Here is a 24,114-nt window from a genome sequence, read left to right as displayed (position 1 = left end):
AATAGAAGAAACCTCCTATTCTTGATAAAGATCTCCTTAACTGGGGGCATCCTTTCTGGGGGAAGTATACTTGCCCAATAGCAGCAGTGACCTTCCCAGGAGGGTTTGCTTTGCACCAGCCTTGACACCCATGTCCCAGGCATCATAGAGTTACACCATTGTCAATGCTCTCTTCTTCTGTCCCATCCCTGCCCATTTCTCTCTTGCAGAGTGACTACTCGAGCGACACAGAGAGCGAAGACAATTTCCTCATGATGCCCCCAAGGGACCACTTGGGCCTCAGCGTCTTCTCCATGCTCTGCTGCTTCTGGCCTTTGGGCATCGCGGCCTTCTACTTGTCCCACGAGGTAAGCCTCTCTCCGTCGGCCCCACATGAAGCGCAGCCAGGCTCCTGAGGAGGAGAGCCCAAGAAGCCTGTGCAGCTCAGGCTATCCCACGGGGCCTGCACTTTATGATTCGGGGAGAGGCCCATGAGACCTCATGTCAGCATGCTGGGACTGTGCTGTGGCCCCCAGGGCAAGGTGGGCAATCTTCAGGAAGAGGGCTTCCTGACAGAAGCAGGCTGGGAGCTCTGCCTTCGAGCAGACACTTGGGTTATACCAGCGGGACTGACCCACCTCTGGGAGGCGGCCGTGCCCAGGGCAAGGACTTCAGACTTGCTGGGAAAGCAGCTGGGGGTGTGGGGGTGATTCTCTCTGTGGACAGTCTCATTATATGAAATAGGTTCTAGTTTACAGCAGCCCATGTGTAGTCCTCCCTAGATGGTGAATCGTGCCCTCCTTCCTCCAGTGTGAGGGCTTCTGGGGGTTGGTCCCCAGGCCTTTTTCATGCAAAGCATCCTCCCTGTTGTGCCTTCATGGAAACCAGGCTTTGAAAGATTTTCTCTAGCAAAGGAAGGGTATTCATACAGAAACAGTCTCTGTACTGATTTTTGTTAATCCAAGGGATACACTTCCACCTTCCAGTCAATGAGTGTTTCAGCATCACCACATCCACACTGTCATCCCAGCTGGACCAGAGGAAGGCAACTCCCCGGGTCGGCGGGGTGAGCGTGGTGCCCACACTCATGTGTGTCTTTGGGCCATGCTGAGCATCCCTCAGCAGTCAGGGTTCCCTTTCCAGCTTCTAGGGTTCTGTAGCTCTGGCAGGTCTTGTGTTTGAAACATTTCTTTCTCCTGGCTTGAAAACAGGTCCCCTGGCCGAGCCCAGCAGTGGCCTCTCACTTCTTTTTGCAGTTTTCTGTGTTGACCTCGTTTTGTTTGGTGAGAGGGGAGTCCCTTGATACATTTTCCTTTCTCCCCATCCCCATCTCGTGACATCACAGAGGATTGGGGGAGAGCAGTGAATGTCCCTGAGAGCAGGTGCTTCTTAGCAGGGACTCTGGACACATTCTTCCAGGCAGGAAAGAAGCAGGCCCTCCTCCCAGCACTGCTGTGTGGTCCGGATTCTAGAGGATAATGGGCGGGCGAGATGGAGGACCGGGGGGCAGTCTTGCATTGCTGGAGTTGGGCCGAGCAGTCATTGCAAATCCAGCTTGGCCTGGAGGGTCTGTCTGAACTTCACTTTTGTGAGTTGATCCCACAAAGACCCCCTTCTCTGGGGGAACAGACATGGGCCAGGAAGCAAGACTCCAGTTCTGGCAGGGGCCTGGATGGCTATGGGGTGGAGTCAGACTGGGTGTCCCTGGAGCCCAAGAAGGGGACATGGGCACTACTACATGGGCGAGGTCACTCCTGGCCTCCTGGGCCAACCCACTGAGAAAGCCCTTTACCTACCCTGGCTGGGCTGGGGGGAAGTGCCATCGACATCAGAGCTCTATTTTGATTGCCAAATTTTACAGTGGGATTGATATTTTCCCCTTGCATCCCATGGGGACAGGTGTTGCGTGTTCAAAGGCATGGCAGCCAACATTGGCATGAATGTGCAGGCAAGGTCCTGGGCAGAAGTGAGCACTGGGTAAGTGGCTGGGCGCAGGGAAGTGATGGAGAGGCTGCCTGTCTTGGCTACTCCACATCCTAGGTGAAGCCCCCATCTCTGGAGCAGGAGAAGTGGTGCACAGCATCTTTGTCTGAAAGATTGTAACTATAATAAATATCAAGGCCACAACTGCCAAGGCTGGCATTTAGATTCTTTCTCAGAAAGTAATTTTATTCTTCACACCTTAAGAACCTCTTACTTGGGCCTGATGTGTCATGACGTTTAACACCTTCAGTGGTAAAGACCATGCTGATTATTTGTTTCACAGCGACTGTGAAATGCAGTGTCTGTGGAGGCCTCTGGTCACACTGCTCTGAAGTGAAAAGCAAATACTTTTGAGGAGTTTAGAGATTGCCTGCAGCATTGGAATTCGAAGATGAGCTCCAGAGCCCCTCCGGCTCCCAGGCTCTCAGTCCCTCTTTTCATGGTGCTGTGAGCATGGATTTCCTTCAGTGGAATCCCAGCAAAGGAAGGGTACCACATTTCATAGAGAACTCTCTGCAGGTGAGTGCCCTTCACAGGGCCTGTGTCCTGATTATTTTCCCCACAACGCTTGTTGCTGGACAGCCCACAGCTTTGGCAGTTCGGGTCTTCCCTGCAGACCCGGGGGACAACCAGCCCAGTCATCAGGCTGCTGGGCATTCTCTGTGCTTCTTCAGCCCAGCTGCCGACACAGAATCAGCAGCAGGCATTGGAGGGGAGAGTATGGGACACGCAATAGAACAGCCACTCTCTGAGAGTCATTACACTAAATTAAATCGGTGCTTTCCTGGGCAAGGCCAGCTAGGAGTTCTCCCCACGGGCACTGGAGAGAGGAGAGCCCAGAGCCGAGCCTGTTTCTCTGTGGTCTTCTGTGGGCTGCTGCCAGGGCCTCCTGCTGCCCCCAGGTGTGGGGGTGCTGGGGCAGTGACGTCACAGCCTTTCTGTGAAGACAGGGCCCCTCACATTACAAACACTTCACAAGGAAATCTTCGACATCTAAGTGCGACTTTCGGTAATTTTTTTTCCTTTTATCATAGATCAGATCTCAGTGTAGTCACGACAATTAGATTATGTCTGTGCATTGTCAAAATAACCCCTCAGCGAACCACTCGGGAACATGTGAGTCCATTTCAGGCAAACAAAACAATGCAAATCTCAGTGATTAGATGACATGGGGCAGCAGGGAGGAGAATTAATAGGTTCCCCAAACTTACAAGACCTGGCTTATTTTTTTATTCTGCCTTATTCCAGCTGGGTCCAGGTCAGCAGGCAACTTTACACCACCTCAGTGTCCTAATCCATAAAATGGTATCAAAACAGTCTACAGCATGTAGCCAGCCAGGCCACAGAACTGAAGTTAGAGAGATAGTCCCCACAAGGTTCCTGCAATGTAGCAGGGGCTGACCATGCTCTACCAGAAACCCCAGTTGTCTCTATACGTGTGGGTCCCTAATGAAGGAACACCTGGAAGGAGACAGAGGATAACAGATTTAATAATTCAAAAGATGTTAGTTAAGTAATAGTAACAATAGTACTGAAAGTGTTAGCAAACTAGGGGACAGCCGCTGAGAACCTCCTAGGTGCTGGTCCCACGTTAAATACTGCACACCTGCTTTCTCCGGGCACGGTCCTGACTAGCAGCACCCACATAGCCAGCACAGTTTAAAATGCACATTGTCTGGCCTCACCGCAGACCTGCTCAATCAGAGCATCTGGGGTTGGGGCCCGGGAATCTGCATTTGAACACAGGAAATCCGTGATGCAGCACTGCCGTCATATCATTCTGTGGGCCGTGAAGTCGGAGTTCAGTGAGGTCGGATGTCGTCCTAAGGCCAGAGGTGGCTGGCCGTGTGCTGAGATCACCAGTATGGCCTGGTGCAGAGCCACCTTTGGTGGAGGCAGCCGCCTAGGCCTGTCAGGATGGAGGACGTGACGTGGAGGCCCGTGGGGGCATGAGCATGGCATTCGTCCAGCCTTATTTTGCTCCAGCTGCATCAATTGTTTGAGCCGGCTCTCAATGCAAGCAGGTTTTATAAACCAATTTATAGAGAGGAAAGTGTTGTGTGCAATTTTGGTAGACCCATCTAGGAACCGATGATTCTGAATGATGTGGAGGATAGAAATGAATCCCTAATTTGCTGAGTGACTGCTGTGAGCTGGTTATTATGCACACTTTTTCTTACTTAATCTTTGCAGTGAGTTTGAAAGGTGGGCACTTATGATCCTCATTTTATGGATGAGAAAAACGAAGTTTCAATGGATTAAATGATGTATAGAAATTGGAGAGCTAGCAAGTGTGGGTACATGATGCAAATATCAATATTTCTAACCCTTAAAATCCAATCTTCTGCAATATAATTTTGACTTTTATCTGTTTGTAAATAAAAATAGAAGTGCCGTACTTCTAAATCCACCATCTCCCACCCCACTTACAGAGGGTTGTAGTAAGAAAGAAAAGCCCATTCTAGACAGGATTGTGGTACTTGCCCTCAGCACCTTCACTCAATACCACGTGGCAGGTGCTAGCAAGACAGAGGCTGGGGACCCTCCCCCAGGAGGCCTCGGGTCTGGACCTGAGCAATGGGCAGGCTGGAGGGTTGCATGTTCTGCGTCTGCTGCAAACACCTCCTGCATTGCAGTATTTATTATGTCTTGATTTCATTTCATTTCATAAAATGTTCTTTTCTTTTACTAACTACAACATTATAACACTAATTAAATGAGAAAAGAGTATTAAGAGCCAGATATGAATTTTATGAATAGCACCAGCAAAGGAAATTGGACAAATTAGGGGGGAAGAAAAGAGGAATCTCTTTATGGTGTAAAAACTAGAAGAATGAGAGTCCAACCTGGCCTATAATACTGTCTTTAAAATCCAGTCATTCCTCTGATATTTATTGAACACCTACTATGTGCCAAACCCTGCTCTGGGTGCAGGGATGCAGCGGTGAACAAAGCAGACCTCCGCCTTCACAGAACTGACATTCTCATGAGAAGCAGAGAACATGCAAAAGTAAACTCACAGACTGTCCAATAGTGATACAGGAGAAAAATTAAGTGGGAAATGGATATGAAGCATACATTTTTTTTTAAAGATTTTATTTATTTATTTGACAGAGACAGCCAGCGAGAGAGGGAACACAAGCAGGGGGAGCGGGAGAGGAAGAAGCAGGCTCCTATGAAGGAGCCTGATGTGGGGCTTGATCCCAGAACCCCAGGATCACGCCCTGAGCCAAACGCAGATGCTTAATGACTGCGCCACTCAGGCGCCCCTGGAGCATACATTTTTAAATAGGTGGCCTTGGAAGGGCTTGCTGAGGTGGTGACATTTCATAATGAAACTGTAGACCAACCATGAGGACCTCTTGAGGAAGAGCATCTCAGGCAGAGGGATAGCCAGTGCAAAGGCCCTGAGTGGGGAACATGCCTGGTGTACACAGGGAATGCTGTAGAAGCCAGCATGGCCTTTGGGTGTGGAGGAGGAAGTGAACCAAGAGAGGGGCGGGTGGGGATAGACCTCACAGGGCCCTTTAAATTTTAACAGTGACTCAAGCTTTTTCTTTGGGCCCAGAAGCCACTGGGGTGTTTGAGCAGAGGAAAGACACCACCTGTCTACGCTCTATCAGGGAAACATGTGGGGGGCAAGGGTAGAAGCCAGGATACCTGGCTGGAGGCTGGTATAATCATCCAGAAATAGACCACCCAGTGGTGGTCTAGACCGCATCTAGAATCCTCTCCTCTTGTTTTCTCAGTGAAATAACAACCCTGATTATGGGTCTTAAGGATATGTCTGTCCTTCCCCCATCTGACTCCATTAGGACTGGATGGTAGTAACTTATGAGAGAGAACCAGGCAATCCTGAGTAATAATACACACTAAAGGTGCTTATTATTTTTCCTGAATTTGACTTTCTCTAGCAGATAGAAACACAAGTCAAGTACATTGTAGTCTGTCTTTTCCCCTCTGAATAAATGGGCAAATTCTGCAAAGGTGGAAACAATTATGGCATTGCGGTGTAAAAACCTGCCACTCGGGTCGGCCCTGGTAGGAGACATGAGGGACACCATCACTGTCCGGTGGGAATGAAATGCTTCCCTCCTGAATCTCCACCTTGGATATTAATACTAATTGGTTATGGCTGATTCATAGGATTCTTGTCATTGTTTTCACTCCATTTCCCAGAAAGACCCCAAACTTTTCTATAGTCACTCTCAAGACATGCCTCTCAAAGAGAGTGAGCGCATGGCTTCCTTGCAGACTGCCAAATAATGCCATCTGTTGGGTTCGCTTTCGTAGCTGTTCTTGAGCCACCACTATCTTGGAGCCGAAAGAACCAACCTGTGGGGCCATCGGGACTTGGATGACTTGCCCCATCTTCCACTACACTGATATCGAAAGAACAAACTGATCTGCCCTTAGAGAAATGTGAGCTTGGCCAAATGATTTAAAAATACGAAGCAGAAAACTGTTAAGGACGTCTGCTCATTGCCTAGACTTCTGACCTCTTGCTGCTAGAATGACTCCTGTGTTGTGTGTGTGTGTGTGTGTGTGTTTATTTTGCCAAGAGCAACCTGGAGAGATGATTAAATGTGAAGACATCTTTTTCTTTTTTACATTAGTTCTCCATTGCTCCCACACATGTGTTTACCCACCTGTGGTTTTGGGTCCTTGCCTTTCCCCCACGCACACCCTGATGTCAATGACCATCCACTGGACACCTTTGTGTTTACATGATTCATCTCTGTGCCAACGATGGGGCACAGTGGTGTCCCTCCCTGCCCCCACGTGTGGCTTGAGCAGGAGGCAAGGAAGCAGCAGCTCTTGTGGCTGGGGTGCGGGGAGCTTCACGGCTCCACAGAGAGGTGCATGTGGTGTCTGGAGCATGCTGAGGCAATGGGATTGATTTTTCCGTGGATCTGGGAAGAGATTGAATTTCCTCCTCCTTCCTTTCTTACCCCCAGCCTGTCCCCCGAGACCTTCTCATGCTCTTCCAGGATGCATTTGGAGGAGCCGTCTTGGCCTCACTGCTCAGGAGACAGATGATGCATGTCCACTGTGCATTTGTCTGCAGCTAAAAGTGCAAGCTGGAGAGGAAGAAATAGTGTGCGCAGAAGAGATTTTGGCTTTATGTTATAGGAAGGCCTAATGTGCTTTTCCTTGTTTCTGTTCTAATATTTCAGAATGTATTTCAACCTCCCCAGGGACTGCCCCATTCCTTGTTATGTCTGATTCTCAAAGAACTACAGTTATTATGCAGTGTATCAATTTTGGCCTTACTCTCCAGGATATGCTGGGCTGAGAGAGGGCGAGCCCTTGCTGCAGTGGTTGAGCGAGGCCCTGGCCCAGCCCATGGGGGCTGGAACACAGGCCACTGCTTCCCCTGTGGGGCCCCGGGCAATGCCTAACACCACTGCAGCAGGCTGATGGGCACCAAGCAGAAACGTCCGCCAGCCCCCTGGACTTGCCCCAGGCTCCCTAGACATGGAACCTGCAGCAAGGTTGGGTGGCTAATGCTTTATTTAGAAGTACACTCCCAGGCCAACGAAACTGAGGGAGAATGGAAACGATGCACGGAAGGCAGGAAAGAAATGCAGGTGCCTTACCATACTGGCCACCACCTCCCAGCACACAGGACCTCTCTGGCAGGGGCCACTGGAAAGGGAGTTTTGTTCTGCTCCCACGGCCCCACACACGTCATGCCTGCCTGGTCTGCGGTGGAGGAGAGGCCTGGGGCTGAGCAGGCAGTGACCAGCCTGAGGCAGGAGGCTGAGGGATGCTGAGGCGCAGAAGATGTGTCTCATTTCCCTCCTCCAGGAAGCACAAGTGCTAAGCTAGTCACCTGGGCATCCAGCAACCTGAGGTGCTATCCCTGGTATCCCCCGAGGGCTGCCCCTCCTCCAAGGACCCAGGAGCCTTGAAAATGTAGCAGGAGGACTCTCTGTGGTCTGCACAGACCTGACACCAAAAGGAAAGTGGGTGATATAATAAGCTGACATCCAGCCTTTATTCTGCACTGGTCAAGAGCAGCACCCCTCCACGGAACGAGAACGACGGTAAGAGCATTGCCATAAATTCGAGCTGGGCAGTGTGCAAAGTGCTTTATGGGCCCCTAATTATCACAAAGACCCTATAAAAGGAGGTACCAGTATTATCACCATTGCACAGATGAAAAAGGTGGGTAGACCCTGTTCACATCAGGGTCTGTGCTATGTATGAATCCTTCATATACACTCAGAGCCACTTCTGCGGAGCAAGTGGCATTTCATCCTCACAAAGACCACTGGCCAAGACGCAGGCTCTCTCAGGCCCAGCAGAGGAGCAAGCTGGAGCTCAGCAAGTTTGCTTAACTTTTTCAGGATCACAGTAGCAGGCTCACTGCACACCAGAACGGGATCACCGGGGGGTGAGGTTCTAAGGAAACACTGTGACGCCAGGAGAGTTCCTTTGTACCCCCATTTGGTACCAGAAGTTCCAATTCAGTCTCATCCTTGATCACTTTTTTTTTCAATTTAATGCTGATTGATTTGAGTTCCTGTGTAAAAATTATTTTTTTACTAATTTTCTTATCAGTCCCCATTTATCCTTCCAACAAGAGCCAATTTGTGGCTTCAAAAATTATCCCATGGTTGTTTGTTGGAAGAAATAGTTGATTGATTCCTTTTTTATGTCTTCATTTATTACAATGTGGAGCTCTCTAGATGTGGGATATATTGTTATACATTTCTGAAAGTCAGAAAAATGGAAAGGGGCTAGAAAGAAAATAACCCCAAATGCAGGCAATGAGTGGCTTTTCTCTCCTTTGCACAAGTGTGTTTGTGGTTATTTTCCATGTTTGTTTTGTGTGTGTGTGTTTTTGGGTTTTTTTTTTTTAAGATTTTGTTTTTAAGTAGTCTTTTCCCCCAACATGGGGCTCGAACTCACAACCCCAAGATCAAGAGTTGCATGTTCCACCTACTGAGCCAGCCAGGGACCCCTATTTGTGTGTTTGTTTTAACACCGTTAATGTGAAGATGATTTTCAAAACATTCTTAGTTTGAAAACAACACTCAAAACAGTACACATATATAATTATATAGCATAACAAATTAGTCTACAGCACATGGCCAAGTAACCATCACCTAGGTCAAGAAATACAGTATCACGAGTGTCCTCTCTGCTGCACTCCCTCTGGACCTTGGCCCCTGACCCCACCGGTGAGCACTGTGACTTCCATAGGGCTCACATCTTTGTGTATCTTTATTTATCCCCTAAGTTTACATTCCCCAGCCCTCATTGCTTTATCTTTCCTGACTCTACTTGTAAAAGCTATGTTCAGTATAAGTGACGTCCTTATCATGTCTCAGGTGTCTAAGGGAAAATTTCCAACCTTAATAGTGACATAGGATCTTTCAGGTACCTTATTTTTTAATCATGAAAGGATATTGAATTTATCAAAAGCTTTTTGTGCTAATGAAAAAATTATTTGTTTTCCTTCAATCTATAATGAGGTGAATTGCATTGGCTGATTGGAAACTGTTAAACCAGCCTTGCATTCATTGCCTTGTCTTTCTGTTCTCTGAAAGTTTATATAATACTGAAATTATTTATTTGTTTTCTCTTTCATAGCACTCACTGGTGGAGCTATCTGGGTCTGGAGATTTCTTTGTAGGAAAATTTTTAGTTACTGATTTAATGTATTTAACATTGATAAGTTAGGTTGCATTCTGGAACGTTGTATTTTTCTAGAGTTTTGTCAGTTTCATCTATATGATCAAATTTATTAATCTTTTCAAAGTATGAATTTGGACCTCTCTTATTTCCTTTTTTAGATATACATAGAAGGGTGGATAGACATATATACCTTCAAGAAGATATTATTGTTACTGTCTTACGTTGTTAGTATTTATTTGCATATATCTGCATACTCCACTTACTTCATTCTTTATTCCTTCCTGAATCTTTGACCTTCTGGCTTGAGTAGTTTTCCTTTTATCTAGAGAACATCCTTTAAAATTTCCTTTAATATGGGTCTGCTGGTGAAATGCTGTTTTGTGTCATTGAAAATATTGTTGTATTACTTTGATTCTTGCAGGTGTTTTCACCAGATATGGAATTCTGGGTGGCAGCTCCATCTTCAGTTGTGTTGAAGCATCTGATAAACCATTCACCAAGTTAGAATATTTTTTTCAATATATCAGCTCTAGAATTTGTTTCTTCTTTTTCAGATCTGCTATAACACTTTTTTTTATAGAGATTACCTGTCAAAATTTTAAATCTCTTGTTTTCTTGAATATAGTAAGCAGACATGTTTTATAGTCTATGCCTGATGATTATAATATTAAGGACTCCTGTGAGTCTATTTTTCTATTTCTCTTTGTCCTCACTCATGACATATGTTCTTAGATTTTTGTTGTTGTATGCTGGTCATTATTTTGAAAAAAAAAGTATTCATGGAATATTTTGAGGATAAGAATGATACCACCTTCCTTCAGATAGGTATTTCTTTGCTTTTGTCAGGACTTGGGGCACAAAGAATTCAGCATCACCTTAGTCCAAGCTCAAGTTTTGTTTTGTTTTGTTTTTGTTTTAAGTTTTATTTATTTTGAGAGAGAGTTACACATACAAGCTGGGAAGGGGCAGAGGGAGAGGAAGAGAGTCTCAAGCAGACTCCAGCTCAGGGCAGAGCTCAGCATGGAGCCTGCTGTGGGGCTCGATCTCACAACCCCGGGTTCATGACCTGAGCTGAAACCAAGAGTCAGATGCTTAACCCACTGAGCCACCCAGGGGCTCCCAAGCTCAAGTTTTGAGTAGATGCGAAGCCAGGCTGTAATTCATGAGAAGGCAGGTATACTTTTATTTCATTGTTTCTTCAGTGATAGCTCTTTGGTGCTCTATCCTATGGCCGTGGCTGGTTTGCCAGGATCTCCATTTTTGGTGGGCTCTGAGCCCCAAAAGTAGGCAAAACACTCCCTCTCAGACCCCTCTTGTGTGTCAGCAAACATCACCAGGGCAGAAGTGTCTCCCTGTGCCTGGCCTACCTCTCCAGATTCTTGCCTTCCCCCTGGCTTGGCCTAATAACCCTGCATTTTCTTAGCTTTTTGTTGCTTTTAAAAATGTTCTTCAATATTTGCTCTAGGGTTTTTATCTGTCTTCTGCAGAGAAGTTACTAGAGGCATCACCAGAAGCAGAAGTCTGCATTTCTCTCTTTCCTTAGTTGTTTATATGAGGAATATATCTATTTCATAACAGGAATGCTTTTTTAATTAGAAAATTGAAGCCTTGGTTGAAGAACTTAGATTATCTGTTGCTTGAATTCCCATTCCTTCTGGTGCTAACAGGAAGTTGAACTAGCTTTTTGCTCTGCATGAGTGACCAAGTACAAAATTACTGAGGTTGACAGGTGTGTGAGAAAATGGGACAAAGCCCATCTGTGTCTCTTTCACACTCAGAGAAAGTAGTATCCGTGTGTAAATGGTACCAAGCACAGGATCTGGCACTTCTTAGATGCTCACCAAGTCCTGGTTGCATTTGTGTCTGATGTAGAGATGTACACACCCATGTTCTGCTTGGTCATTTCCTAAAGAGGAGCCATGTGGCTTGTAAATGTAGTATTACCTAAGGGTGTCCAGACAGAGCTGGGAGAAGTTGGTCATGACAGAGACCAAATCAGGCCTCCGAACAGTACTCTGAGGACATACCCCATGAAGGATAGTGGACAACTGGCAGTATGCCCACAGGAAACCTCTGGGAGACAGAGCCCATCTTGCTCCTCCAAGGTGCTCCACTGACAGGGGGGAGAGATTGTCAGTCATGGTTTGAGGGCTACTATCCGGGAGTGTTAATTCTCTGGCCCATCTGGCTTGTTCCCACTTCATAGCTGGAAATGCTAAAGGCAGAGATGACCTGAGGGTGGGGGGAGGAGTAAATCTCGCCAACATAAACTTTATGCTGCAGAAGGAAGCTGACTGACATAGAACTGAGAAGGCAGGGAAGGGCCAGAGAGCCTTGAATGCAGAGCAGAGAGTCGGTCTGTTAGCAGAGCATTTTAAGCCAGAGAGTACCGGGTTGGAAGTATACCACCATGAAGAATAGTCAAGAAGCACAGTATGGTAGCAGTATGTTCTAAAATAGATTCATCTCTAAATTAAAAAATCATTTCACAAGGAAGTGAGCAGACCCATTTGTCAGGCACTGTGGGGTATCTGTGGATGTCTCCTGTACACCCTTGGGGTCACTGGAGATAGGTGGAGGAAGACCCAGGGCCATTCATCTCCCTCCACCTTCCCATCAGCTAGAAGCATAGTCACAGCAAACCTTTGACTGGTGTGAAAACGAACTAGGACCTTTTCAAATGTTTGAAGAAAAATGTTCTGGGTGTTTCCAGAAGCTGTCACCTGTCCATCATTCTAACCACTTCTCTTACCAAAACAAACCAGCATTTTCACGTTCTCCCATCTAAACCTTGTCACAAGGACAGACTTCTGAAATGGTCATTATTCTTTTTGCTCCAAAGTTGTGTGTTTAGAACAGGTGCATTTACATAAAACTGGACCCTTGCATATTCCACACGTGCTGAATGGTGCTATTCATAATCATCAACACGTTTTGGAATCCGTATTTTATGTACTTCACCGTGCCCCTCTTTTATCCTCAAGTTCATCATCTCAAATGTCCCCTGATTCATAGTAAACTGAATACCACCTAATGACCGCATCTGTGGACACTAGCAGATTCTGAATTAACAAAGGATCCAACTTTCCACTTGAGAATCATCAGTCATCCAAGGTAATAGGTGGAGAGTTAGAGATTTTCTGGCTCAGCAGGGTAACTACTAAAGCCACAAAACCTGTCCTGGAGTCCAGGCAAAAGACCTGGCAAAGCATACCATGGCCCTGGGAGGTGTGGAGAAACAGGAGTGAAGGGGCCACATGGGGAGGAAAATGCTACCAAGGGACAGAATGGATCAGAAGGACTTGGAACAGGTCAATGTCAGTCTCCCAAGGTGAGTGTCATGCCGATTAAGGTTATGAGGAGGGAGCACCAGTGCTGCAAGAGCATAGGCAAGTATAGAAATAGAGTTGACTTTGCAGACAAATGGTTTTCAAACATGACTGAGGGATGGGCTCACTATATCAGATGGATATATTTTAACTTCTACCACCAGGAAAATGTGCAATGGCAGCTTGATGGCCATCAAAAGATCTCTCCCTCTCCCTCTCTTCTCCTCCCTCCCTCCCTAGCTCCCTCTCCCCTGCTCCATGGATATCTCTATCTCCATATGCACATTTAATATGCTGATTGTAGCTTCTGAGAGTTGTTTTGCAACTTGAAACAATTCCATATAAATATTAATGATCTGGGGCAGCCAAGACAAATCAGATTTCTGATCTGTTGTTGTTGGGGTTTTTTTCCTCTGGAATCTAATGCTGGATATAAGTTACTGATTTTTAACTAGTTTTGGTGTATAAATGAACAAATACATCATGTCTGTTTTGTTCCTTGAAGTGTATTATAGGGATTTATTTTCAGATATAGAAGATTCATTATCTCAGTAATTAGTATCTTGATTTTGTGCTTATTTGTCTGTGGCAGAGAAACCCACACATTGATTGTCCAAGGACAGAGCCCAGGCAATGCCTGCAGATTCGGAATCTAGGGTTAAAATCTCTATGTATTAAATTTTACATTCTTCCATCTGGCTGTATGGATTGCCTCAAATTGCATTTCCAAAAGTGTAAACTTTTTGTTTTTAGATGATGTATATAACTTTGAGGATATAGCGTGCCTCTAAAAGCAGGGTTGTTCGTATTTCTTTTGCATCTCTTAAGGCCCCTACACCGGTCCTGTGACATTCTGAGAACTAAAACGAAGTGCAGTGCCAGGGGCTCCTGGTTTTGTGCGGTGGTCCTTGGCCATGCTGATGAATGCCAAGTCCAGCCTGGCCGGGCATGCGCTGGTCCATGACAGAGGCAACAAAGGGTCACCACAAGTGTCTCCAGGGGCAGCTACATGGACAGCCTCAAGTCAGGTCTCAGGGCTCCACGTGGGTCAGGGATGGTCAGTGGGATACCCCTGCCTCTCCTCTGAACTGGAGACAGGCCAAGGCTATTGATCCAGCTTGCTACTCATAATAGTAAGTGCCAGCTTGCACAAAGGCAGCAATGTCCTTTGTTTCAGCTTACATGTACATTGATGCAAGCTGAACATACCAATTCAAGAAGGGTTGTGGTGAGTCACTGGCTGATGAGCGCATTTTAGATTCTCATGGGAATCTAGGGCCATTTTTGGTATCTCTCTGATATTTCTATTTGACATCAGTGGAATTCATTCTCTAACACTGACAAAGAGTCTCTTACCGGACTACCTCACCCATCAGGCCAATCCTCGGTGGGTATTTTAAAGGTACTTATAACATTACCATTTGCACTTCTGCATAAAAAAATGGTACAGAAGGGGCCATCTGGGTGGCTCAGTCGGTTAAGCGTCTGCCTTCAGCTCTGGTCCTGATCTCAGGGTCCTGAGATCGAGCCCCACATTTGGGCTCCCTGCTTCTCCCTCACCCTCTGCCTCCTCCCCCCTGCTCATTCTAAGTAAGTAAATGAAATCTTTTTTTTTTTTAATGGTACAGAAAGAGGAGAGGACCCTTCCTGATGACTCTGAAGGTGGGTTTTTTTGGCAGTCCCCCTCTTTTCTTGCCTTCATGATAAACTTTGACATTTTCTGGAACTTTGAGAGTCATATAAACCCAGACATAGAGCTTAGCAGATGCTGAATTCAGAGCTAAAAAAATTACCCTGAGCACAGCATGTATGATGACCTGCAGAGCATGCATGTTATACTGCTTATCTCGATTTTCCCTCTCTCTTCTTATGTGGGGCCCTCTTTATTTTTAATCTGTCTAGGTTGTATATAAAATAGTAAGGAGTCTTTGAAGCACAACTGCAGAATATGTTTACATTGGTCTGTATCTCCATCCATCTGAGCTTTGCGTCACCTCGATGTGCAAGCCCACCCAAGAACAGAGAGCCCCACGGGTGCAGCTCGTGAGCTGGTGGGGAAGAGCTGTGGGGCTGGCCATCCCAGAAATAATTCCAAGATAAATGATGAAGAAATGAGTTCTTGAATGACGTGATTGCAGTTTGCTTAGGAGACTAGGCAACAGCAAGAGATGCAGGCAGAGAGAGGTGTCTTCTAGAACTGGCCATGCACTGGGGCATAGTAAAATGCACATGGTGAATTTATGAGTACAAGTCAGCAGCTGTTGGGGCCAGTCACATCCTTTGGCCATGCCTTGGACCCTTGCCATTCATCTTGGCACAACTGTGGCTCTCCAGAAAGCTTCTCCACTTTAGTTTTCCTAAGCTCCCCTTACAAGGCAACCTACACCTGGACAACATCACCCCACAGGAGCCTCCCTGGTACTGTGCCTTCCATTCAAACTCACTGAGCATTTTCAAAGTAAGCATGAGCCCCATGGCTTCTCCATTACCCCTATTCTGCCATTATCCTCCAGGCACCTGCTAAGATGCTACCCTCCAAGGCCACCTGCCCCCTCCCAGGTCTGCACAGCCTACCACCACCACATGGGGGTCTCTGGTAGTCTCTTCTTTATCACCAAGGGAGCCACAGGAGCTTCCAGGCTGTCCTGGGATGGTTTGCAGGTACAGAAAGCACCAAAACCAGACTGGCAGTACTTTGCGGTCATCCCAGAAATCCTTCTAAATGCAGTGGAGACATGATAGGTTGGTAAAGAGATGGGCATCTTAAGACTGTCCCTAGAGCTCAATTTAAAGTAATTCTCGGGGGGCCTGGGTGGCTCAGTCGGTTAAGCATCTGCCTTCAGCTCAGGTTATGATCCTGGGGTCCTGGGATCCAGCCTCCCTCAGGATCCATCCTTAGCAGGGATTCTGTTTCTTCCACTCCCTCTGCCCCTCCCCCTCACTCAAGTTCTCTCACTCACTTGCTCTCTCTCTCTCTCAAATAAATAAATAAAAATCTTTAAAAAAATAAATAAAATAAAATAAAAAATTCTCTGCATTCCTGAGATGATTTTGAATATTTTGCTTGGTTGGTATAGTGCATTGCATTCCTTTGGAAATGGCATGCAGAGTTTGAAAACCAAATGACTCTTACAAGTGACAAATCTTCCTTCCAGAGCCATCTGTGTCCACACAACAATTTAGGATCACCCTGTCAGGGGCACTTGGGAGCATGTTTATGCATGTAGTATTGCCCACGAGGGAGCCAAGCGCTAATCAGCTAGACCTCGGGTAATAGCGCCATCTCTGATTCCACAACAGGGTGCCTGAGTCACGCACACCGCCCACGAAGGAAGCTCAGATTTATGCAGCGCCTGATTGCTCCTGCCCTTAAGCTTGTTTTTAGGTAATTGGCAAGGTATCTCACAAGGAACACTCACAGCGTGGCATGATTTATTATGCATGAATGTTGAATCATGAGAAATGGAGTTGCCCAAAGGTCAGCTGACACGCTCAGGTCTAAGGGAAGCCGGAGCCCTCAGTGCAGCTGCCGGCCTCTCCTGCTCCGGGACCTGTGGCTGTTCTTTGCTGGAGGTGTGCTTGTCACCTCCCAGGGATGAAAGGCAGTCGCTGCAGGCAGTTTGGCCTTCTAGAGAAGGTTTGTCACTTCCCTGCAGGACTTTCTGCCCAATTACAGCAGGAGGAGGAGCTGGCCTCTCAGTTCTTGGGTCAGAGGGACATTTTCTGTCCGGGCTGGGTTCTCAGGCACAAATCATGGAGGATTGTCTAGAATCGGCTCCTATGCGTGAATCTTAAGACGCTTAGGATATTCTGGGTGCTACCTGAGAGTTCTCTTGGTTTCTGTTCATGGAAGTAGTGTTTGGCCACCTACAAGGCTCCCTCGCCATTGCCCACCACGTCCTCTGGAAATCCTCAGAGCCTCTCCGTACAAAGCTCTTGTCCCCATTGTGCCTCCCTCAGTCCCTTTGCCTGACGCGAGGGCCTCATGACCTGTTTTCTGAGACATGAAACATGTTCCAGCTCATGACCGTGTTCCAGAGCCTCCCTTTCTAATATATCTGCCAAGGCCTCAAGGGAATATTCCTTAGGCAGATAAGCCCATGTGGGCCCCAGCTCAGACAGCACGGGTTCTTGCTAGCCTGTAGAGCAGACCAGAGCCCTTCTGCCTGGACTCGGGTCTCTACCTCCAGCAGCCCGTCCTCCCCTCAGCCCTATGACCTGCTCGTGGTCCCCATGCCACCTCCCCCTAGGAGCCTTTGTCCCTCCAACCCTGTGGCCTACTCACTTGGTCTGCAGAAATCCATGCTGTGTGCTCTCTCTCAGCCCCTTCTTGTGCAACCCAGGCCTTCACATAGTGTGGCCCCTCCAGAAAAACACCCTGGTACTTTCTGGCTGTTTCTGTTCCCTGGTGCCTGTCTCAGATGGGTGAAGGCTCCCAGCTTGACTCAAGACTCGCAGGGAATTGGGCCAGACCTGTCTTCCTGTGGGTGTCAGACATGATCCCCAGGAGGGGATAAACCTATAATTAAGGAGTTCTAGCATAGCATACAGGGAGTACACGAAGCCCTCCCCACTGTCCTGTAATTCCACGTCTTCATGGGAGTCTTCCTGCTTTATCCAAGTCCATCGCATGACTGTGCTGCATTACATAACCTCTTCACGGCAGTGGCAAGAAGATATTGCCCCAGTGAATATTGCATTAATTTATCTAGCGAGTTCTCTAACCACATGATTGGTTAAGTGCAGCTGAGTTCTGCTTGCCTCCATTCTTGACTTTTCATGAGAAAGGCCAATTCTTTCCAAAAATTCTTTAACATTCCATATCACTTCAGGAGCAAGGATGCCCCAAAGTGACTTGGTATAGCTCACAAGCGAGTGTGCTCTTTCTGGGGTAAATTCTGTTTTTTCATTAGACAGGGACAGCCTGACTGCAGGTGAAGGTAATGGAGAGGTGGTGGCTTTGAGTTAGGATTTTAACCCTTTGTGGCCAGGACAGAGATCAGGTGCACCCCAGGCACCAGCCCCCATCTGATTGGGAGATGGTGACTAGCCCTCTGACATAGACCTCCTGGTGCTCCTGTCTTAGAGCAGGGGAGGAAGGAAGTGCTCGCCCATCCTGTGTGACATGGAGCATTGCCAGCCAGAAAACCAAAGAAGGGCTCTGGGAGCAGGCTTGCAAGTGATTTTAGCTGATTTTTTGTCCCAGGAACTTAACAGAACTCAAAAGCTAGGGGGGAAAGGCTTAAAGCAGAATCAACCTTAGCTCTGCTTCTAAATATATCTTAACTCAGAACGAGTCCCCCTCAGCTCCTAACATAGAATTATAATAGTAGTTTGTCTCCATCAAGAAGTGTGAATTAAGGGTTTCAGCCCCTGGGGGTCGCGAAACAGATGATTCTCAGAGTTAGGCACTCAGGGTCTGGGGAGGTTCCCTGATCCAGAAACATCACTGTTGGCCACTCAGAGACAGGGCATGTCAACCAGCATCCACCACCATAGTGGCAGTGGCCCTTGTCTCCCAAGCCTTTGCATGTGCCAGGCACAAGCTAGGCCTTTCATGAGCATTATCACACATGTCCCCTTCCGATTCTTAGTTGACAGGGAGAAGTGCTTAGTTACAGGGAGAAGACTTCTGTTTCGCAACAGTCAGGCTGTCCCTGTCTAATGAAAAAGGTAGGGAGACTGAATCTCAGGGAGATCGGGTAACTTGTCTGAGGCCCCAGACCATAATGGCCAGTGAGCAGGACACAGACTTGGGTTGGACACCTGCCTCAGAGCAAAGACTTTCAACATGGCTCCAGCCTGCCTCTCTGCAAAGCAAACCAGAAGATGGCATAGCTCCATAATGTTCAGATAAAGGGTCTGAGTGCTTGGGATTGGGATTTTGGATACCATTTCAGTGACATTCACTCCCAGCTGTGTGACCCAGAGCGAGTTACTCACCTTTCTGGGGGCTTCAAGACAAGACCAGATCAGTTAAGGCTATGGTGCCAACCTGGCACTGCAGACAGCCGTCGTGTGCCCCGGATGAAAGTAGGTGAACATGCTCTGCATAGTCCGTGGAATGGCACCATCTCACACTTGGACAGCCTCTCCACGTCCATATCTGCCTCCCTGAACAGAGGGGCAGCCCCCAAACCCCATGCAATCTGCTTGCTGGCCCCATGGTCCCCTTCCTAAGACACACAACTGCCCATGGGACCCCTGCTGAGAAACACTGAGGCTCTGCAGGGCCACCAGGATAGAACACAAACACCTCAGCCCACCACAGTGAGGATGTGTCTGCAGCCTGCCTGTGATGTCTTTCCTGCGCCCGCCTAGCACTCCCACCCATTGCAGTTGCCCCACCCTGCCTCAGACCCCCACCCAGAGGCTCCCTCTTCTTGCCTGCCCTCTGGTCATCACGTAGGAATCACTGCATATGTGGGAGTGAGTCACCTCCTTGCTGACATCTTTCCAAAGAGCCTCTGAGTGCTGAGTTCGGCTGCCTGCCTTGCCTTGTAGCCCCCAGAACAGGAAGCTGTTCTCCAGTTATGTGAAGGGACCATGTCCCCCAGATGACAAGGAGGTAAATAAGATTTGGAGTCTGAATTCTTAGCATCTGGAGGCAGGAGAGGATGTGCTTACAAGGCTTTGGGGTGGCTTGGTGGAGAGGACACCCTCTCTCCCAAGTAGGGTGAGGGCTGCTCACGGTGCTGATTCAAGTTGACAAAGGAGAGTGCAAGGGTGATCAGGGGAGTTATGCATCCCTTTACAACCCTAACATGGATCATTAGAGTGTTTAGTATGCATGGGCTCTGTGGCCTAGCAAAAGAGTGTAATAAATACTCGTCCCTGTGTTTGATTGGTTGGTGTAAACACTAAAACATGGAGGCAATACTTAAGAGTAAAGGGACCTGGCATGCAAGAGTGCTTTTCCCCAAAGCTTTCCACTCGCATTGGCTGAAAAAGGCAACCTGGGGGAACTAATTTCAAGTACCCTAATTTAAGATTCTGGAGTGATCAATGCAATATATTCAATTAGACCTTAGAAATTGGGGCTAGGGAAATGCAATGAGAAAGGATCACTTACATGCAGGAAATGAGCTAACCCTCCACTGGGATCTTTTTTGGAGGTTGTCAGGGTATAAATAAGACATAAATATGATTAAAGTACTAATTGACAAATTGTCATCAAGGAGAAGTCCTGCTTCATCTATTTAAATGCTCAGAATATATTTCGAATATTTATCATGTGGAAATTAATGTAACCCAAACACAAGAGCCCTCCTTTTCAACACATATGTGTTGGGGAAAAGAAATGAACAGAATGTAACAATATTTTATAGTTTGGACTATGTGTCAGGAAAAGTCCTAAAACATATTTTTAATGAGCGAGGTATTTTTAATGCAGCATTCTTACTTTTGAGGGCTTCTATCACTTAGCAATTACCTAGTTTATATTTCAAAGGAGTTTTTTCAGTGGCCTACCTTAATAAATGAAAGCTAATCGTCAAAATTAACAAATGATTTGTACACGTTTATCAAATTCTTACAGACATTAGTGTGAAGTAGGTAAGGCAGTTTCCTTGGTAATACTTTAACATCCATTTAATTGGTCCTCAGAGCTTTCTATTTATCCTAAGAGCCTGCCCCTGCCACTGGATGCTCTTACAAAGCTGCAGGTAGCCTAACACCCACCTGAAATGAACCCCGGGACAGGAGTCAGTCCACTGTGGCAGGAGACACAACTCTGAGAATCAGAGACACCACATGACCCACCTAAAATCCCTGGTTGGTAACTCAGGCCAGGTCTTCTTACCCCAGATCCTGCCTCCTTGAGGGTCTTCTCTGTAGCCCCTACCTCTTCCTGAATCGGGCTCCTACCCCAGTGTGAGAGGCCACTTCTGAATTTCCTGACACCTTGCAGGGGGCCTGGGAGCACCCAGACACTGCTATGCCCACTCCGTCCTCCCCATGGTCCAGGGCTCAGCAGGCTTCCTCCCTGTCTAGAACACACCCCAGCCCCCCTCCAGGTGGTCTCTCCTCACAGGCACCTTTGCAGATGGGACACAGGTCCTCCCACACTGCTGTCCCGAGACAGAGGGTCAACGGGGTCTTTCATCTTTTACCTGGTCCATCCAACATGCTGCTCCCCAGAGCCCTGAGTGTCCTCCTCTCAGTGCAGAGAGCCTAGGTTTGTCTCCCTTCTCCTCTCTCATCTGGAGGGGAGACCCCTGGACCCCTAAGAGTTTGGTGGAGGTCATTTGGAGCATGTGTGAGCTTGGATGGGGAATGAAGTACATCATGATTTTTACCAACCTCTAACTAAAATGTGTCATTTCCTTCAATTATGAATGTAGGCTACAAACCACATTGCTGTGGCTACATCACCAGTAGAAACGGTAGCTCTCCACATCCCAAGATGGTATTTATGTTCATTGCTACTTTGAAAACCCAAGTACTAGTTACTATTTAATGCCTTAATAAAATAGCATATTTATTAATACAATCACGATTATGACTTTTTCACAGGTTTATTTCAGTGTATTTGGTTCCTATTTTAACCTTCTGCATTCTATTTTGTGAATTTAAAAGCCCCAGGGGAAAGCCCATTTACTGGAAGGGAACCAGACAGGATCAGAGTCCCAGGGCTTGCCCAGGAAAGCTAGTTGGTTACTTCTGTCCAAGGGCAGAGGGGAGCTCCAGAGGGTGGTCCTGCAGCGCCTCTGCAAATCCAAGCCCTGGGCCTTACCAGCACTGAGGGCCCCCACCTGCCTCTCCTTTGCTTGCCAGGGTTATTTCTGACCCAGCAAATTATGCTCCTGCTAGCCTGTTACTCTGCCAACCTACAAAGCCCCCGAGGAGAAAAAGACATCATCCCAACAGCAGTTTCATCACCTTTATATTTTGTCTTTTGAAGCTAGGAAAAGATGTTCTGTATTAAAATGTTCCTTCCCGCCGTGCATAATGCTAATGTCCTCCACATAATAAAGCTAATGGAATATTTTACACACTGAAAATAGATGCAGTGACCTTTTCTTCTTTCTGGAAGAGTCTCTTATTTTTTTCCTCTCTCACTCCTTCCCTCCACCTTGCTTTTTTTTTTCCCCCCCATTTCAGATGTCAGTCCCCTATAGCCAAACAACCAGTGCATCTTCTGGAATTAGTATTTCCTCAACTGAAGCAACAATAACAAAGAAAATTATCAGATAATACAGAAGGAAACAAAAGCACTCATTTCCTCCAGTTAATGGCCTCTGCAAAATATCAGGCTCTTGCATGAGAAGATTCAGATCTTGGGGAGCAGCTGGGAGGGCAGTTCACACCCCAGATGGGGGACTTTTGTTTCAGTCAGCCTCCTGCAATTTAGATCTGCCAAAAGGGTCTAGAGGGAGGCTGTGGTCTTGGGTTTATCATATTTTCCCTCCAGCTTTATTGAGGTATAATTGACAAATAAAATTGACATATTTAAAGCATACAATGTATCACCTTGTTTGAATGCTAGGAAAAGTGTAAAAGTCTGTGTTAAGCCTGGAAGTTTGACTTACTGGAATCCCCAGCTGAACCTGACCATTATTGGGGCCCAAGGATCCTTAACCAGGGTGGGTAGCAAAGACCTGGGCCAGGCAGGGGCATCGTGTACTTGCATGCTCCTTGCGGGGCAGCAGGCTGGACTGCGCCTCCTCTGAAAAGCAGGCACCCCCAGGCCATTCCGTGCTTAACTGTCACTTGTCATAGTTAAGTCTGTTCTTTAAATATTGCTGTTATTTAGGGAACTGGAGGCAGCAAGTCACTTGTACAGCATTAATCATGCCTCCTTCATTCCTCGACATTCAGGAGGTGATAAGAAACAAGACAGAGGTTGGCCTCTTTATATCTGGCCCCAACATGGGACTTACCAAAAGGAATGTCTGGAAGGGAGCGGGAAGAAGGAAGGAGCAAAGTTTAAGTATTCTCTCTGTATTAATTCTCCAGGCTGGAGGGGCCTTTACTTCTGGAGATTTTTCTTGTGTCTTACAATGGGAAAGAGGATGGCAAGGATGTTGAGGCTTCTGAAAGGGGCAGCCACACAACAAAGGAAGAGCAGGGAGGAAGTCTCATGGGCCCAAGACACCTCTCAACTTCCCCTTTCCAATGCTTTCCTCCTCCAGCTGCCATCCAGGTGTTCCTATTCCTAGGTGAGTCTCATGGGAGCTGGTATCTGTAAACAGAAATGTGCATTTGCATGTGAGCACACACACATGCACACACACACACACACAATGTAAGAATCTTACCATACGTTGTATTTATTTTTAATGTTTATAACTCAAATAAATGTAGCATTGTGATCCTATAATAGTATAGCCCTTACTGGCTACAATATTTTCATTAGCTAACCAGACAATAAATCTCTAGGGGTAAAAGGAAGGTCATCTCCTGATAGTGACCAGAACATCCCTGAACCCCTGTGGTGTGACCCAACCCAGATTTCTTGTCTAAACTCACACAGTTCTGTATTCTCTGGTTCAGAGCATCAGTGGGGTGGAGGGGAAGGGATGGAAGCAGCCCTTCTGCTTCATGAAGCCTGCATGAGCTTGGTACGTAGTCAGGTTCTGCATGTGAGGCAGCTGAGGGCCAGGCCATTTAAATATGGACTCAAAAGCCTAGCAGCTAATAAGAGGAGAATTGCCCTAAGACTTCTACAGGAGGAGGTGAATTATTCTACCTCCGGGGTCCTCGTATCAGTTCCTGCACATTCCCACACTCTATGTAATTCTTCCAGTGTTACAGTGAAAACTGAATTTTACATGCAACAACTGCTCCCAGTTTCCTGATAAACCTCTACATTTTACTTAGGATGCTGATCCAGTTATTTCTAGAAAAGAAACCACCCTATACCCAGCCACAGAAAATGACGTTTTCGTTATGCTCATGGATTCTCTGCACAGACAGCTCCAAAGGCACCATCTGGATGGTTTGTCTTTGCTCCTAAATATCTGGGAAGGGTCAAGGCTGACATGGCTTCACAGCTTGGGCTGGCAACACATGTGGTGTCTTCACACCCACGTCTGGTGATTGATGCTGGCTGTCGACTGGGGCATTAACCAGATTGCCCACAGGAGTATCTACTTCATGGCCTTTCCATGTGGTCTCTCCACATGGACTAATTTGAGCTCCCTCACAGCATGGCAGCTAGGTTCCCAGAGCAAGT

The 24,114-nt window shown here is 47.0% G+C and overlaps 1 protein-coding gene across 1 annotated transcript in view; it reads left to right on the top strand.

Moving 5' to 3' along the window:
• The window catches only part of SYNDIG1 (synapse differentiation inducing 1), a 97,726-nt gene that overhangs the window by 35,276 nt on the left and 38,336 nt on the right, over nucleotides 1–24,114 (top strand). Inside the window, exon 2 of the mRNA XM_034662361.1 lies at nucleotides 210–347. Coding sequence (XP_034518252.1) covers nucleotides 210–347 — 138 coding nt within the window. The remainder of the gene's footprint in view (nucleotides 1–209; nucleotides 348–24,114) is intronic.

The sequence above is a fragment of the Ailuropoda melanoleuca genome, chromosome 6, assembly GCF_002007445.2.
Source record: "Ailuropoda melanoleuca isolate Jingjing chromosome 6, ASM200744v2, whole genome shotgun sequence".
NCBI classification, from domain to species: Eukaryota; Metazoa; Chordata; class Mammalia; order Carnivora; family Ursidae; genus Ailuropoda; species Ailuropoda melanoleuca.
The sequence above is the reverse complement of the archived record's forward strand: the minus strand, read 5'-3'. Positions and strand labels throughout refer to the sequence as shown.